Source organism: Vanessa atalanta, chromosome 2, assembly GCF_905147765.1.
Source record: "Vanessa atalanta chromosome 2, ilVanAtal1.2, whole genome shotgun sequence".
In the NCBI taxonomy this organism is placed as follows: domain Eukaryota; kingdom Metazoa; phylum Arthropoda; class Insecta; order Lepidoptera; family Nymphalidae; genus Vanessa; species Vanessa atalanta.
The window spans coordinates 11,363,662-11,379,457 of record NC_061872.1 but is presented as its reverse complement, the minus strand read 5'-3'; the positions used below and the strand labels follow the sequence as shown (position 1 = coordinate 11,379,457).

At 28.6% G+C, this 15,796-nt stretch overlaps 1 protein-coding gene across 1 annotated transcript; it reads right to left on the bottom strand.

Annotated features, from left to right (window-relative positions):
• Positions 1-384: 384 nt before the first annotated feature.
• On the bottom strand, positions 385-13,970 carry LOC125071681 (protein obstructor-E). Its single transcript, XM_047682015.1, has 5 exons — positions 13,844-13,970; positions 2,155-2,213; positions 1,595-1,757; positions 1,215-1,409; positions 385-787 (listed from the first exon to the last, which is right to left on the bottom strand). Exons 1-5 carry the CDS (start codon positions 13,890-13,892, stop codon positions 567-569), a joined length of 687 nt encoding a protein of 228 aa, XP_047537971.1. The 5' UTR covers positions 13,893-13,970; the 3' UTR covers positions 385-566.
• Between the last annotated feature and the right edge of the window lie 1,826 nt (positions 13,971-15,796).

The window sequence follows — 15,796 nt, the reverse complement described above, 5'->3', positions numbered from 1 at the left end:
TTACATTTTCAGTTTTACTGGTAAATATATTTACATTGTTTTGTTTAAAAAATATATACACAAAGATATTTTGTCATAATGGGTACTGTAATTCTATGGTAACTAATATCACGCAAATCGTAGGTACATGACGATAATATTTTATCGATAATTTTTAATATTTTGAAGTGAGGATGGAAAGAAATACGAAGCAATTTTAAGTAAATAAATAGGAATCGGTGGAAAAATTCCAGATTGTATTTTAAGTATCACAAAACGAAAACGAAATAACATAATTGTGTTTATTCAAATTATTGCTAAAATTATATTCGACAATAGCAAAAAACGACCACTGTCTTAAATAGATTTATTATTTTAAAAATAATAATGTTGATTTTTTAAATATGAAATTACATAAATTATTTAGTTGCAGTTTATTAAAACGAAAAAATTGGAAAACTTATTACTCACTGTATCTTTAAAACTAATCCATAGCATTCTTTGATATATCTAGGGGTATGTTTATTTAGCCTTAGATAAAGGACTTATTCGTTTTCGTTTTATAATATTTTTTATAGATTAATAAATCACGCGTGCGCGCAGTGGGGCACTAATTCGGGGTCTTCGCAGGTCAGGTTCTGGTCATCGAAGACCTTGCCTTCTTCGCAGGTGATGAGACGAGGGTTGCCTTCCACGCAGGTGATTAGTCTATGGCAGTCGCCTGGTACTGGGAAGCGAGGGAAAGGCCAGAACTTGGCTGATTGGGTGTGTGCTGGAACTTTAGTTGGGCACTTGAAGCCGACTACAGCTGTTAAAGAAAAATATATTTATACGGTAAGAACTTTCAATTATACGCAATTAATTTAACGATATAACATTTTTAGTCATTATTTGAACGTAGAGCCTGCTTTCAGAATCAACCTTTACTATTGGATAATTTCTCGTTAAAATTCCGAATTAGGCGCTCATAGAACAGCGTTTACTTACTTTCGGCTAATTATTGCAGGAACTCATACCAGGACGATGTATATTCCAAAGACCAGTAAAAAATACAGAACTTTCTACAAAGCTGAGTAAATGTAATTTTTGATTAAGTGCTAAATAAGTGCTAATATCAAATCAGTCACGTTGTCATCTTCTATGCGAACTATTGATCTAACTAATAAATATTTCGTTGTGTAGGTAAGGTATAAAAGTGATACTATGAATAGTGTGTTGAATCAATATAAACGTACCTTCGGGGTTACAGAAAGGTTGCAGAAGATCAGGCCAGTTGCAGCCATGGATACGTTCATCGTATACAAGACCGGGCGTGCAAGGTTCCTGATGGGGTACTCCGTATGCGCACTTGATGTAGCTGGTGGAACATTCCTCGCTATCGGGGTAAATACCGAACTGATATTCGCAACCAGGGGTCGAGTATGGTGTTACTGAAATTAAGAGCGAGGTTTGTTTTACAATTTTTTTTTAAATGTATTACTTACAATATCTTCTAAATATAAACTAAATACGTTTAATTTAAAAAATATAATGGCAACCCAGGAAAATCGCAGATTTATATATAGAGTTAAAAAAATTATAAGAATAATTTTTTAATCGTCGTTAAAATACTCACAGTCAGCCTTTCTCTCTCCACAGTCCACAGCCCAGTGATAATTGCAGTGATTGTGTACAGCACCTTTCCCGTCGAACAGGAGACCGTTCTCACACGTCTCTACGGTGAGGGTACCATTTGTACACAGAAAGAATTGGTCGCAGAGCTCAGGGTGGGCGTAAGCCTAAAATATAAAAGAAAAGTATGTTTTAGTACAGCGATCATATCATGCTTTTGTCTGGATGCATCGATGCATTTTGCTCAAAATATTTATATTATGTACCGATAATAAAATAGATTTGTAAAGTAAGTGTTTTATTCGGTGACATTTTATTGCTTTATGGCTTATATTAGTCGATAAAAAGTAGCGATCGAAGTCGCTTGTTGAGGAAAGTTATTCGCCAATTTGACTAAAATTAATGTTACCAAAAGTTAACAAATGACATGTTTATCAAATCATGTCTACAGTTATTGTATATTATAAAATATACAGTGATAAAAAAAACTAGGTCGTTTTGTACGAAATCTTTGTCTTATATCAAGTAAGAATTTTTAATCATTTAAGGTCGTCAATAAAATACCTGAACTCCATATGATTCGGGACAGGCCGGGGCATTTTGTAGAAGAATTCCTGCCTGAGCTGTAAATAAAACAATACCAATACATTACATAATTATTTTGCTAAAATATTTAATAACAACATCAAAATTTAGTTTTCCCAAATAATTGGATAATAATACAAGAGATAATTGGTACGATTTACTATTATTGAGTATTGAGCGATAAATTATTTCAAGATAATCGTAATCGTAATGATTTTCTTTTCGCAGGTAATAATTTCTATGAAATAGAAATACTTATAAAATATTATTTTCTCTATTTTGTACAGTGATATTGCACAATACGTTTCTAAATATCTAAATAATATTTAAAATGTAATTAAGATACCCACTTAATTTTTAAATTTAAATAAATTAATTCGATTACATATTTCTAGTCTCAGTTCCGGTGGTTGCAACATTAACAATTTTAAATAGTTTTTATATATTATATATTTCAAACGTGAAGTTGGAATAAATAGGGTTAATACCATACGGTTATTAGAGGTTATACTTTCATTATTCTAACGGGTTGCGTTCAATCGGCTCGCGCGTAGCGTGACGGTTGCGTAACCCTGACGTGAGGTCGGTTGTTGCCGCTAATTATTACATTAGACAATTAGATATACTTGATTTCTTTCGCATGAGGTCATATATAATTGGATGTTTTATAAAACTATTTGTTCAATAATTGTTAATTAATTTTATTCATAGAATGTGCATGACCTGAAGTTTATGTTATAATTCTTTGGTTTTGTGTCATACGCAGAACGCTATCCTGCACGTTTTGTTTGTGGACATAACGTGATCTCATATTTTATAATATTTTACAATTAACAGGCTATATAAAGAAAAAATATTTAAGCATAATTTGTATTATTTTTATATAGTTCATATATAAAAAGAAATTATAATAGTATTTATAATTTTAAATATTTTTGTGTATATATATTCATGTTTTATTAGCCACGCGAAATAAACGAAAAATTAAATTAAGCCTGTTCTCTTTTGGCTTAATAACCAATTGAAAGGCATCTGAGATGATCAATAGATTAACCTATAGGTTAGAACTCATCAATGTTGACCTCAGATAGCAGGTTCAACCCCGGGAAAGCGTCACTCATTTAATTTATGTTTAAATTATCTCGTACTCGGTGGTAAAGGAATAAATCGTTAGAAAACCTGCATCTGTTGGTGGAGGAACTTCCACATACGTATTTACCAACCCAAATAAAGTTATTTTACCCACACGTCACTCAATAATCTATTTAAATATTCGATTCAATTTTGTTTGTTATATAACGCAAGATATAAACGTTTTTTGTATTGTTTTTTTTTTAATTATTTATATGTGAAACTACAATCTACGTGCAACTTAATAATTGTTAATAACTACAGTTAGTTTAGTATAGTTTAAAAGTATATACATAAATAGTAACATGAAATTTTACATACTTGATTTATAATAGATTTACATCAAAGTTTGATATTAATCTAAAAACTGATAATGTTTTTATAACTTAGATTTGAATCATAACTATATTTTAATGTGCTTAGCTAACAAGACTTTAATGCGTTAGAGAATCATTAATATGAAATCATTAATTTACGTCAAACTTTAATTATCTATAAAATCATTTTAATTCATGTAGACTTCAATTGCGATGAATGCAGTAATAACTTTATGTCTTAGATGAAATGATTGTGATGAATCAACGTCACATAAATAGAGTTTATCGTACAGTCGATAGAAAGATTACTGGATTGTTATTATTCTACAGTGTTTAATGTAATTATAATATTTTACTACATCGTTATCATGCTTCGCATGACATATGACGTACGTTTGTGATAAGCACAACGTGTTTCTCTATGTATCTCTTTCTCTATCTTTTCTCAATCACTCTCTTCTAGCACATGTCTTGCTTACACAGTCCTTTCTATTGATGTCCCTCTAGTCTTATATAAATATTTATTAACATAAGAATTAATAACATTAAGTGCTTAAATATAAACAAATATGAATTAAAAATAGTTACTGTATAAATCTTGATCGCGTGGAATGGTGGAAAGAATGCTAGACTTATATTATTCCTTTTTATACCCTTCATTCTTCTGGTAATGTGACATTACTTTTTCGTCTTTCATCATGATTTTCAGAGTGGCTATTTTTAAAATTTGTAAATATTAAATCCTTAATATCATTTAGTCTATTCACTCTGTATTTCGCTCAAAATATTTCAAGACAGCATACAATTTAATTATTAAGAAGTGACTTTTAATACTTAAGTGTGATATATCGATTAAAGTGCAATCAGCCTAAGACGAGTACCCACTCGACTGCACAACAATTACAAAAGGCTTTCTTTTTGTTTTCTTTTTAGTTGTCTATTTGTTTCTCCATATCTATTTTTCTTTTTGACACAGTATCTATACTAATATTATAAATGCGAAAGTAACTCTCCCTGTTACCTCTTCACGCTTAAACCGCTGAACTAATTTAGATGAAGTTTAGTATGGAGATAGTTTTGAATCAAAAAAATAAAATGATCTCATATGCTATACAGATGGATATAATTATTACGAAAATAGTTGTATATTATGAATAACAGTAAATTAAGTTTCAATTAAGTTCGTCTTCATCATGCATTCATTCAATTTGCACGCTGTTTCTCAGTGTGTATAGTGTTTTTTTTTTGTGTTCATTATGTACGCAATGAAAGTCATTAGAAAATAACTTCACCGTAATTATTTAATAAAAAATAATGATACAATTAGTGTTTTCACTATATATTTTATTGAATACGCTATAACACAAGTTTTATCGTATATTTTTCATAATATTCATTATTATCTGTTTATGTGATTGACTGTACCAAGTTCGTGTTCGTTCTTGGCCGTAAGAGTACAGTCACGATATCGTGTATATCGGCCGACACATCATTCACTTTTACTTTCTTAAGCGAGATGAACACAGTTCACTCATTAAGTAATATGTAACGCGGTGTAACGTAAGTATTCATTTGTTAGTTATATGAATGGAATGAGATTCTGAAGGTAATTGAATCGAATATCTGTAATTTTTTGTACGAAATTGAAATTCGATAAACATTCATGCTACAAATATATTCAAAGAAATCACCGACGTAATCCTTCACGTATTGTGTAATTTAATGAATTATAATATTTAAAAGCTATATATTTTTTAATGATTACTAAATTCCTGAATTGTATTTTAAATAGTATTATTATTGTTATGAGAACAAATTATTACCTCGACCTTGCTACACTTATTAAATGTAATATACACTTACCTTACGCCTGTCAATCGTTGAGTTATAAAAACGTTAAAATGTTGCCGTTTTATTATTAATATTTTAGGTTACAAAATTTTGATATATATTTAGAATATAACGTTTAAAATAAAGTTAGTTATAATTTATGGTAAATGTACAAAGCATTTACTATTTGTACGTTACTATTTGTCGTACAATAAAATTTCACAATCAAAGTCGTATTGAATCTGATACTTGATTAGTAGGTATGGGTAGGTAGCCTATCCGTTGTAATATTATACGTTTTACATTCTTTTAAAAATGTACATTAACATTTCATAGGTCTTATTAAATATTGAAAAACGTTTAAGTGATTTTTTTTGTATTGTCATTATTTTATCTTAGTCGCAGCGTTATTTTAGCACTCCATGCATGTGGAGCGCCGAGCGAAAGTAGTACTATAGTGGTCAGCCTTGACGCGTACGCAATGGTCTGCGGTGTAATGCTGTCAGATTAGATCACTATATTAGATAGTTTATATAAATTTAAACTATTTTACGCAATTAAATCCGTCACAATGATCGTACGGTCACTTACGTAGGTATTGTATTTGACGCTGAAGTTTATAAATTATAATGTTCTATTAATTCGTCTTATAAATTGTGTAGTATATTTATATCGACACATATTGTAAATACGCAATATGTTCTTGTTGTTCTATAAATATGTTTTAAGATTTCTTGAACAAAGTTTTTTGGCTTTGTATCTCAAATATAGACAAGATGAATGATTGTATAACTTTAGATATTTGTTTGACAAAGGAAAACCTTAAAAAAAACTAGTCAGTATATTCCTTAATTTTATAATTCCTATAGTTCTATCCAGTTTAATATTATGTAAAGGAAAATAAACATCTGCCATAAATGTTTGCTTTGAGTAATCACTAAGCCTGTTCTTTGACTATCTCTTGTTTCATAAAAAAAATCTTTTTTTGAATAATGATTTTATTTATTCTTTTAATTGTCAAAATCAAAGCGCTTAACTGATCGTGGGGGACAATATTATATTGAATAATTCTATAGAAAATTTAAGTGGGACGCAGCTGTTTTTGTAAATGACTTGTATATGTATGTTTGTGTTAACGAATACTTTGTACAAATAGAAATTTCTATGAATACGCGAAAACGTGTCCATAAAACGTCATAGGTCGAATACATCTAACATTATTCGATAACAAGATTACACAAGAACGGAAGACGCAGTGAAACCTGTTCACATCTCGCGATGTTATGTAATGCGGTACTGCGGTACATCCTATGCGGATTATATTGTTGCTTCTTCATTAAATTCATTGTTAACAACAAAACAACGTAATAAAGTCTACATTTAATGACAGAAATTATCATATATCTAATACATTTATAAATTGCGTACATAAAATGAAATTAATCACATTGCATTAATTGTGTTATCTGATTGAATGTCTGCAGGAAAATATTAAATAGATATTTATATTTATATATAGATAGATATTTCTGAGCTTGCTGTTTTTTGGATCACGACCCAATTTTCTATCAGGTCAGAGGTCAAATATTATAGGTTAGCTTTATTTATTATGTATTCTATAATAATATTAAAAAAAATTGTATTTAGTGCTGATCTCGCTAATGAGAACGGCTTGATTTTATTCTTCAAATCTGACAGATATATCAGCGATAACGTAACTCTACGATCTTTAGAAAAGGAGTAACTATAAAATCTGAGAAAATATACTGGAATTTAATGTTTTGTATTCGTAATTATTATGAAGTTATTAGCTTCTTCAGAAATATCAACTTTTCTTAACTATACCAGGGTTTATCTCAGAACGCAATGTTTTATTGTGAATAAAAACAAACCAATTAGAATTTATCTCTATGCTCAGGTGAATATTCGTTTCCATTACGTGCTTAGATTCAGAGATGCCATTGTCGTGAGACTATATGCGATTTATTTAAATGTCAGTGGTTTTTCTCTTTTGCATAGGAAACAAACGTAGCTTTCTCTTAGGGTTTGACACGAATCGCAATAGCGTTGCTTTGACATTTCCTTAACGAATTTATTTAACGATTAGTCTTTCCATACGTTAATTATTCATGTAACGTCACATAAACTATTATGTACTACGTTATATGCTTTTTACTTTAATTATTGTGATTTTCTTATAATATACTTAAATATTATATTACTGTATAGTTCATGTATATCCTTATAATTACTTCACTTGTCACTACCGTAAGGCTGAAGGAGATCGCTATTTTAAGCAAAAAGGCTGCCTGTGTATTTAAAGTATTCATTGATGTGAAATTTAAAGTAATAACTTATCTCCATATATAACTTTCTTCTTGAAACAGTTTCTTAAATATATTGTAAATGCAGCACTAAGATTATTTTCTATATCATAGAAACAATTTCATAATGTGTACCGCAAATCATTTAAAATACCTAGTGTATCATATGGCATAATACTATGAAAGAGTTTAAAATATACTAGATGTAATGTTTCAGCTAACGTTAATATTTGTTTTTATTTATTAAAAAATATTAATTGCATAAAAAATAAAAATAAAAACAATCTGTTTACATTTTCATTGTTTTGGGTCTACCATAAAAACAATTTGTAGTAGCCTTCTCACTGTTAAAACACTAAATTATAATTGATCGCATTCAAGGTTCGCTAACAATTTCATGCATAATAATAAAAGTTGGCTTATTATTATACTTTTAAATAGAATTGAATGGCACAGCGGCACGGAAGGACAGTTGTGAGTTAGTTATTCTGAGTAGATAGAAGAACGTTCGATTCTCATTCAGTAAAAATTCTTATCTAAGTAGCTGGTTTATTTCATCGAAAAAAAAAACCAATTAAGTCTTTCAGTAAAGAAAATATTTGCATTTCTCCGTTAGGAAGCTGACATTATAACACTCTTGTAACCCGGTAGTCTCGTAACGTCTTTTTCTTGCGAGTCGCTCCGGTTATGAGTGCCACTGTTAAATTTTGAGACCGATAGATAAGATAATATACTATATTGTCGGTATATATACCCAAATTTTTCATCAAACATCAGCTATATGATATTGATATAGCTAATGATTGAGCATAGCTTGAATAATATAATTAAAAAACTATTTGAATAAAATACAAAATTTTAATAACCATAGAATATCTTATGTATTGTTTACAAAATTTGTGCGATACTTTTTTCTGACAATTTTAGTAAGGTCACTTCTATTGTTCACTAGCTTTCCACGAGACCTGCGTAACGAACCAATGACGCGTTTTATTTGCGCAATTCTTATGTTTCAACGCGATATTTTAAAGTGTTTGTAAAAAAACTGCTACTACACACTATCGCAAAAAAAACTTGCTCAGATTGTAATAAAAACCAAAAGGTATAAAAAACTTAATATTTTAACATATTGAACACTGTCATTTAATAAAAATATCAAATTTCATTTTAAATGCTATGAGCTACGAACGCGTTGAACTCTTTTGTATAAGTACATATTTTGTAAATTAGAGAAACTGCAATAACACAGTACTTTTATTTACTGAGGTAATAAGATAATTTTTTTATAGCTTGTTAAGTGATAAATGGACGTTATTTTAAAATGATAGTAATATTTAATCAGGAGTAAATATTTAAAAAAATACAATGTTTATAATAAATATCTACGAATGAATATTACGGTCAATCGCTACTGATTTTTAATAATGTTTCCAACGTTATAAGAAAACCTACATACGTCTATATTATATCTTAACCTTCTGTTAAAGACCTTATCCTCAGGAGCATGGGCATGGGAACATTTAGGAGCCTTAAAAATTTACAATAACTATTTTCCATATAAAATAAAATAATATTGTAACGTAACTACAAAACATATCTCAGTAAATAATAATTTAGTAGTTTTTATTCATAAAAAAATATTTACAGCGATAAAATGTTACATAACTACATTTTATTAAAACATAATAAAATAAATATAAACAACGAAATTAAAAATAGTTTTACTCAATATCATGATCGCGTGGATTGAAAGCAATTCATTTTTCTATTATATGGATTCCGTAAAACTGAAATGTATGTTTAGCGGAATGTTTATTTAATTTTATGCGGTTAGGTTTTTGATAATGATTATTAATTATATACGCCAACGGATATAGTTAATTCTAACTACTAATTCATTCAATCTAAATTAATATCCACGCTTTAAGTATTGAACTTAGTGCTATGTACAAAACCATTTGAGATGATTAATAAATAATAGGTTTTAATAGTCAAGGTTTTTCGAGTATCACTATACTAGTGTTCTATAAATAAAATAAAAATATAAAAAGAGGTCATAAAGATGACTAAGAGCATTTGGACAACCGAGTCTTTAAGTACCTCTTATGTTAAATATGATTTATAGAATAGATACCTACTTAAGAAGTATGCTAGTTTGAATGTCAAGCTAAAGTTGATTAAATTATAAAATAGGCAATCATGCCAAAAATAACAATTTTGTATAAACAATAAAGAAACGAATGTAAATTTTGTATTTTAAATAAACAAGTGCTCTCAGTTTAGACTATTTTTAAACTCAACTCTATTCTTAAACTTTTATTATATATTATATTCTTACTCTATTATTCTTAAATAAAGTTATACTGTTAGTACTTGTTTCTGAAAAAGTATACCAAATTTATAAACGCTTACATTGAGATTATAGCAGTTAAAAAAGTTACGATATAATTCACGTAATTCGGTTTGTTCGCAGTAACGAGGTGAACGGCAAAATTGGGCCCTTAAACTTTACAGAGTGAAAGTATATTGTTATTTAATTTTCTTGTGACATAGGGGTTATGTGATTAATGGGATTCAATTAAAAATATTTTATCATGAAACTTATCAAAATATTTGTAACATGACTGATGCGTAAATATAAAATAAGTCTTTAAATATTATATCATTTATCATAAATATCTATTATCATTTCCCAATTATAGTCATAACATATCATTGTTGATATACATCGTCATATATGTGTCTTTTAAGGAGATAAAATTCCATATTTTGACATTTAAACAAACATATCTATCATCTTCAATCAATAGATGATTTTTGAACGAATGTCAAACTATTCATATTATCGATATTTGAATATAATCTCATTAAATAAAATCGAGCTTTTTTTGAAAATCATGTTTGAAATATCATTTACACAATTAATACTTTTAATCGATATAAATCAATGATCGCTCCAAATATGAGTTTTTATCACCGCTCGAGCAGGTGTGGGCCTTGAGCTTAAACAATTCCGGCCCCTTTCCATTCATTGAGCAACGAAGGAAACTATTAGCTACGTACAATTAATTCATCTTATATTTATAAAACATCACTAAATCAATCAAATATTAAATTTGATTTGATTTGATTTTGTTGTTAATTAAAAAAAAAAACTTTTTGCGACTAACAAAATATAAATAACTTGAAGTGATCAAAGTAAAGTATTTTTGTAATCATGACAACTTTATTCCAGTACTTTAAGAAGAAGTCATACGTACACGATCTATCTTATAAAATTAATTTCAATATACTATTTTAAGGCTTTTGTAAAATAAAGGGGTAATATTTTATAATAATGTATCATTTATTTATATTTAATAATTATAAACGATTATATCAATTAATTTAATGTATAAATATTAAAAATTATTGTACCAAAATTGTTCTAGAATGGTACAATTAATTCGTATTATTAATTAAATTATGTAATTAAAAGTATTCGAAGAATTTCACTATGATTTTGCCTTTTTGCCCGCATACGGTACAATTACATGCATAAAAATATAATAATTGATATTATTACTAAGTAATCCATACAAAAATCACGTTTTGAAAGACGGGCGCGGCAAAGCGGGGTACGCAATCACCAAACGTTATTTGTTGCGCCGGCGCACCACTCAGTTATTAAATATTCCGGACCCTTTCCAATGTTGAGCAACCGTGGACAACGCTTGAAGGATAATTTCAGCTCTATTTGTAACAGCCAGATGTTGCTCTATTTAAGTATTTACTATATGTACAGTAAAATTTAAATACTGTATTGAGTTTACCAGAATATGTTTATGAATTGTCGTTTGAATGATATTAAAATGTACTAACAAAGAAATCTCAAACACAAATCATGTTATATTAGGTATGGGATCATGGCTTAATAATTATTTTATAAAAGTCAAGTATTTTACAGGTTTTTGAAAGTATTCTCCAAATTATATTATAAACAATACAGTCATACTTTATTAACTTGACAAAAAAAATAATTGACAATAACCAATACAAAGTTGGCTTGGTTATAAAAATCCATCTTCGTATATCAAAACTTTGTAAGACGACAATTACTGACATATTATTAAATAATATAAATCTCAGTATAAATAACAACAAAGTATATTTATTGTCTTAAGACTTGATAGGTTGTTTAGGTAAACACGGATCTTGAGATTGATATTGCTAATTTAGTACAATTTAGTTAGTTTTCTAGTATTATATCTCATTATAAGAGATGATAAGACTACTTGACGAAGTAGGATTAGCTACGGTCATATCATAATGAATCAAAGAATAAAAATACAATATATATAATATAAGCGTTGTATAAATACGAGAAGTGAAGATAAAGTCATAATTACAATCAAGATTGCAACTCCGCAAACTTAATACATCCTTCCTGGTGCAAGGAATTCGTTTAAATGTAACAAAGAACAAATGATAATACATTTTAAAGCTTAGGGCAAAAAACAACATTAGATAAAATATTCTATACAAAATTGTGTATCTTTATATATTGAATAAGGTGTAAATAGTTAATATATTTTGTACTGTAAGTTATTTGAATAACCACAATCCTAATGAGACTTTTAAAATGACGATTTTTCAAAGGGATTGTCAGAGTATACTTGACTATTTCTTTTTAAATGTTATAAGACTATTCAACAATAAGAGTCAAGTGAAGTGAACTAAAAATCGATTATAACTATTTGTTTTTGAAACTTAATAACTGTAGCTTAACTATATTTGTAGTCTGTTACATCAGGATAAAGGAAATCAACCTATTATGTAGACCACCTTCATGTTGAGCAAGTGACCTTAAATGTAACCATACAAATTATGTAAATGTTAATTGCCTTTAGAAAAAAATATGATGACGTATATTAAAATCTTTGTTATAAATTATTTAATCAAACTTAAATATATTAAACGCAACTATAACGGTTTCTTATATTTATAATATTAAAGCAAAGTATTATTGAACACATTAAACTGAGGAGCTACCAGCTAAGAAAACTATAACTCCAAGACATTAACCATAAACATCAACTAAAATGGCAATCAGTTGGCAAGTATTCAATATGTGTATCCTACAAATTCAATGTGGATCAAGCCGCAGGACGCCCCTAGTGCATTTGTAAACTTACTTTATTCAAGCAACCTCTTACAAAGAACATTTGAATCGTAATTGTATAAGATTAAAGTTAGTTTAAAGTTAACATTGAGTCGGAATGTTGATTCAACTGAACCGTCAAGAAAATCAGTAGTTATTTTGTCCGACAATAAAATTACATAGGTATGTTAACTAGATACAATTAAAAGTATTATGTATCCTGCATGAAAATCAACGAACGATCAAAACCCAAACAAATAGATAATCATAAATATAAACTATAATATTAATTTTTTGATAAATTACATGTAATCAGTTTGCGATAAACTTGCTAATGTATCGAGCTTGATATTCTCGTAATACAAGTTCGTAAATCATATAAAATCGGTAAAACAAGTATTTATAATAACTTGATATTATACGACACCATTTTTTTTTCTTCTTGAAACCAATTCAACGATGATCTAATCTTATTAGTATTGGTAAGGTCAAAATAATGATAGCTGGTATTCATTTGGTCGAGACGGTTATTGCAATATTTATTTTAGGTACTATTTTGTAATATGAAATACGTTTAGTAAACAATTATTAAGTAATTTCAATTTAAAACAGTATAAAGTTTGAATAATACGATATCATTATTATTACATATGGTTTTAATTTAAGGAATATATGGAAGATTCAAAGTTTTGGTTTCGTGGTCGTGTTATTGTCGTGGATAATATGTTTTTTTTTTGTGTTCACACACATGTCACACTTGTTTAAAGACTTTCTAGAACTTAAAGACTAATTCCGTTCAAGGTCAAATCATGTCCACTTAAATGTTCGTATTTTATAAATTGGATTATTATTTAAGTAGAGCAACCTTTTGACTATACAAACCAAAAAAAAACTGTATTATTAAAAAAAATAGTAATAAATCTTACCAAATGATATGCAAAGGGCCAAAACCGCGAATCGTGCACTAATCCTCATGTTGTCTGTGTCTGTGTGTGTGTCGCGACGTCCGCGCTTCGAACTCAGTCCGGCAGCACTGGCGCGTGCGCAAGCGCAGGTCGCTGCTACCACCGTCGATGTTCAATGTATAGTATGAGACCGCTTTTCTTTTAACTTATTAAACAGACTTATTGACATAAATCAAATTATTAAAAAATGTAAAAAAATTATATTGATTGTTTTATATTATAATAGTAGCGTATATTATTGGTTTTATTTTTAAAATAAATGAGTAATCATTTTTTTGTGAATTCAGTAATGTAAAAAAAAAAATTTATTTCATTATTTTAGTGAATTTTAAATTTCACCGTTTTTTTTTGTACGAAAAACATTGGTAAAATCAGAAAATGAATATATAAATGAGACCATACTATGAATATGGAGCGTCAGTGCTGAGTTCGAGTTACCTATTACGAAAACGGCCATATACCTCACGCGGCGTGCTTTGTGTGACAATATCTTATAGAGCCAATGGAACTGGATGAGACAAATTATTTGCAAAAAATTTTTTTCAAAATATAACATAACAGCCTAACCAAACTGTTTATCAGCTATTTAAAGATACCTTAATGATGAGAGTCTCGCAGAATCTAACATAATTTGAAGGCACCTTGGTATGGGACTTACAGGAATCTTTAGGTATAAAATTATATAGTTGTATAAAACGAAATAATGTACCTTCCAAATATATTATACATAGCCACTAATTAAAATAAACACTCACGCACTTAAATAATTACTTAATATATATGTATTGAATATACTTGTAATATAAGAATTATTTACATTAAGACCTTAATTTATACAATAGCCGCGTCAGTAGTGGATTAATAATGATAAAAGTCATTATTGGATAAATTTAGATTATTTATAGTTAAGATATTTTTGTAATATTATTACTTTACTTCTTGTAACGTACTTTATGTACGAGTTTATACCAAAAGGAGCTGACTGATAGCGCATAGTGCATACTACTCGTAGTTCGGAAGTCAGGTCTGCATTATGAAGATATGTAAAAAAGGCTTACAATACTGTTTCCATTAATTTATATCTATGAAGGAATAATCACAATGTTCATGATCATAATGAAATCATAGGCTTCCCAAAGAATAAATGTCTTGATACATTTATTCTTTGGAAAGCATTGTGAGCCAGCCAGCTTCTGTTCAAAGATTTCAAACACGTATCATTAAAGTTACATGTTTCTAGGTATATGGATATTTGGTAAATTCTTTAAAAACCTTATAAATAAACGTCAATAGCGCAATGGTTTACGGGCCGCTTAAAGTGTCGCAGGTTCAATCCTTGGGCTATTGTCTCCTTGGGCTATTGTCGTACCCATTTCTAACACAGGTGATAAGCTTAAAAGGAAGTGTTAATAGTAATATTAGTAATTAAAAATAATAATATTCGAGTTCTTATATGTTTAGCTACAATACACTTTCCCCTAGACTAAGATTGATTTAATTAAAATAGTCTGACCTAGGTATGTGTATGTACATATAGTACTGGTATAGTAGATTCAAACCTTTTAAATTATTATTAATTAAATGTAAAGACGGAATGAAAAATATCAACAAGTTCTCGTTTACAGCAGCCTATTTTGTATGCCGTTGCCTTTTTATAATTTTCATTTTATTTATTTTTGCAAATTTGTGTTTATTTTTAAATGTGACTCATGTCATTTTGTATTTTTTTATGTCTAGTAATAAATGCTTAAGTACCTACTGAATACATATGGTGAATACATATATCATCGGAATTTGATTCAACGTGATACGTTTTTGGGCAAACGAGTATATAGGCATATGATTAATATTTCTTTAAATACTTATCCATTCGTGACCACTTACCACCAGGTTATTATCCGTCCCATTTTATAG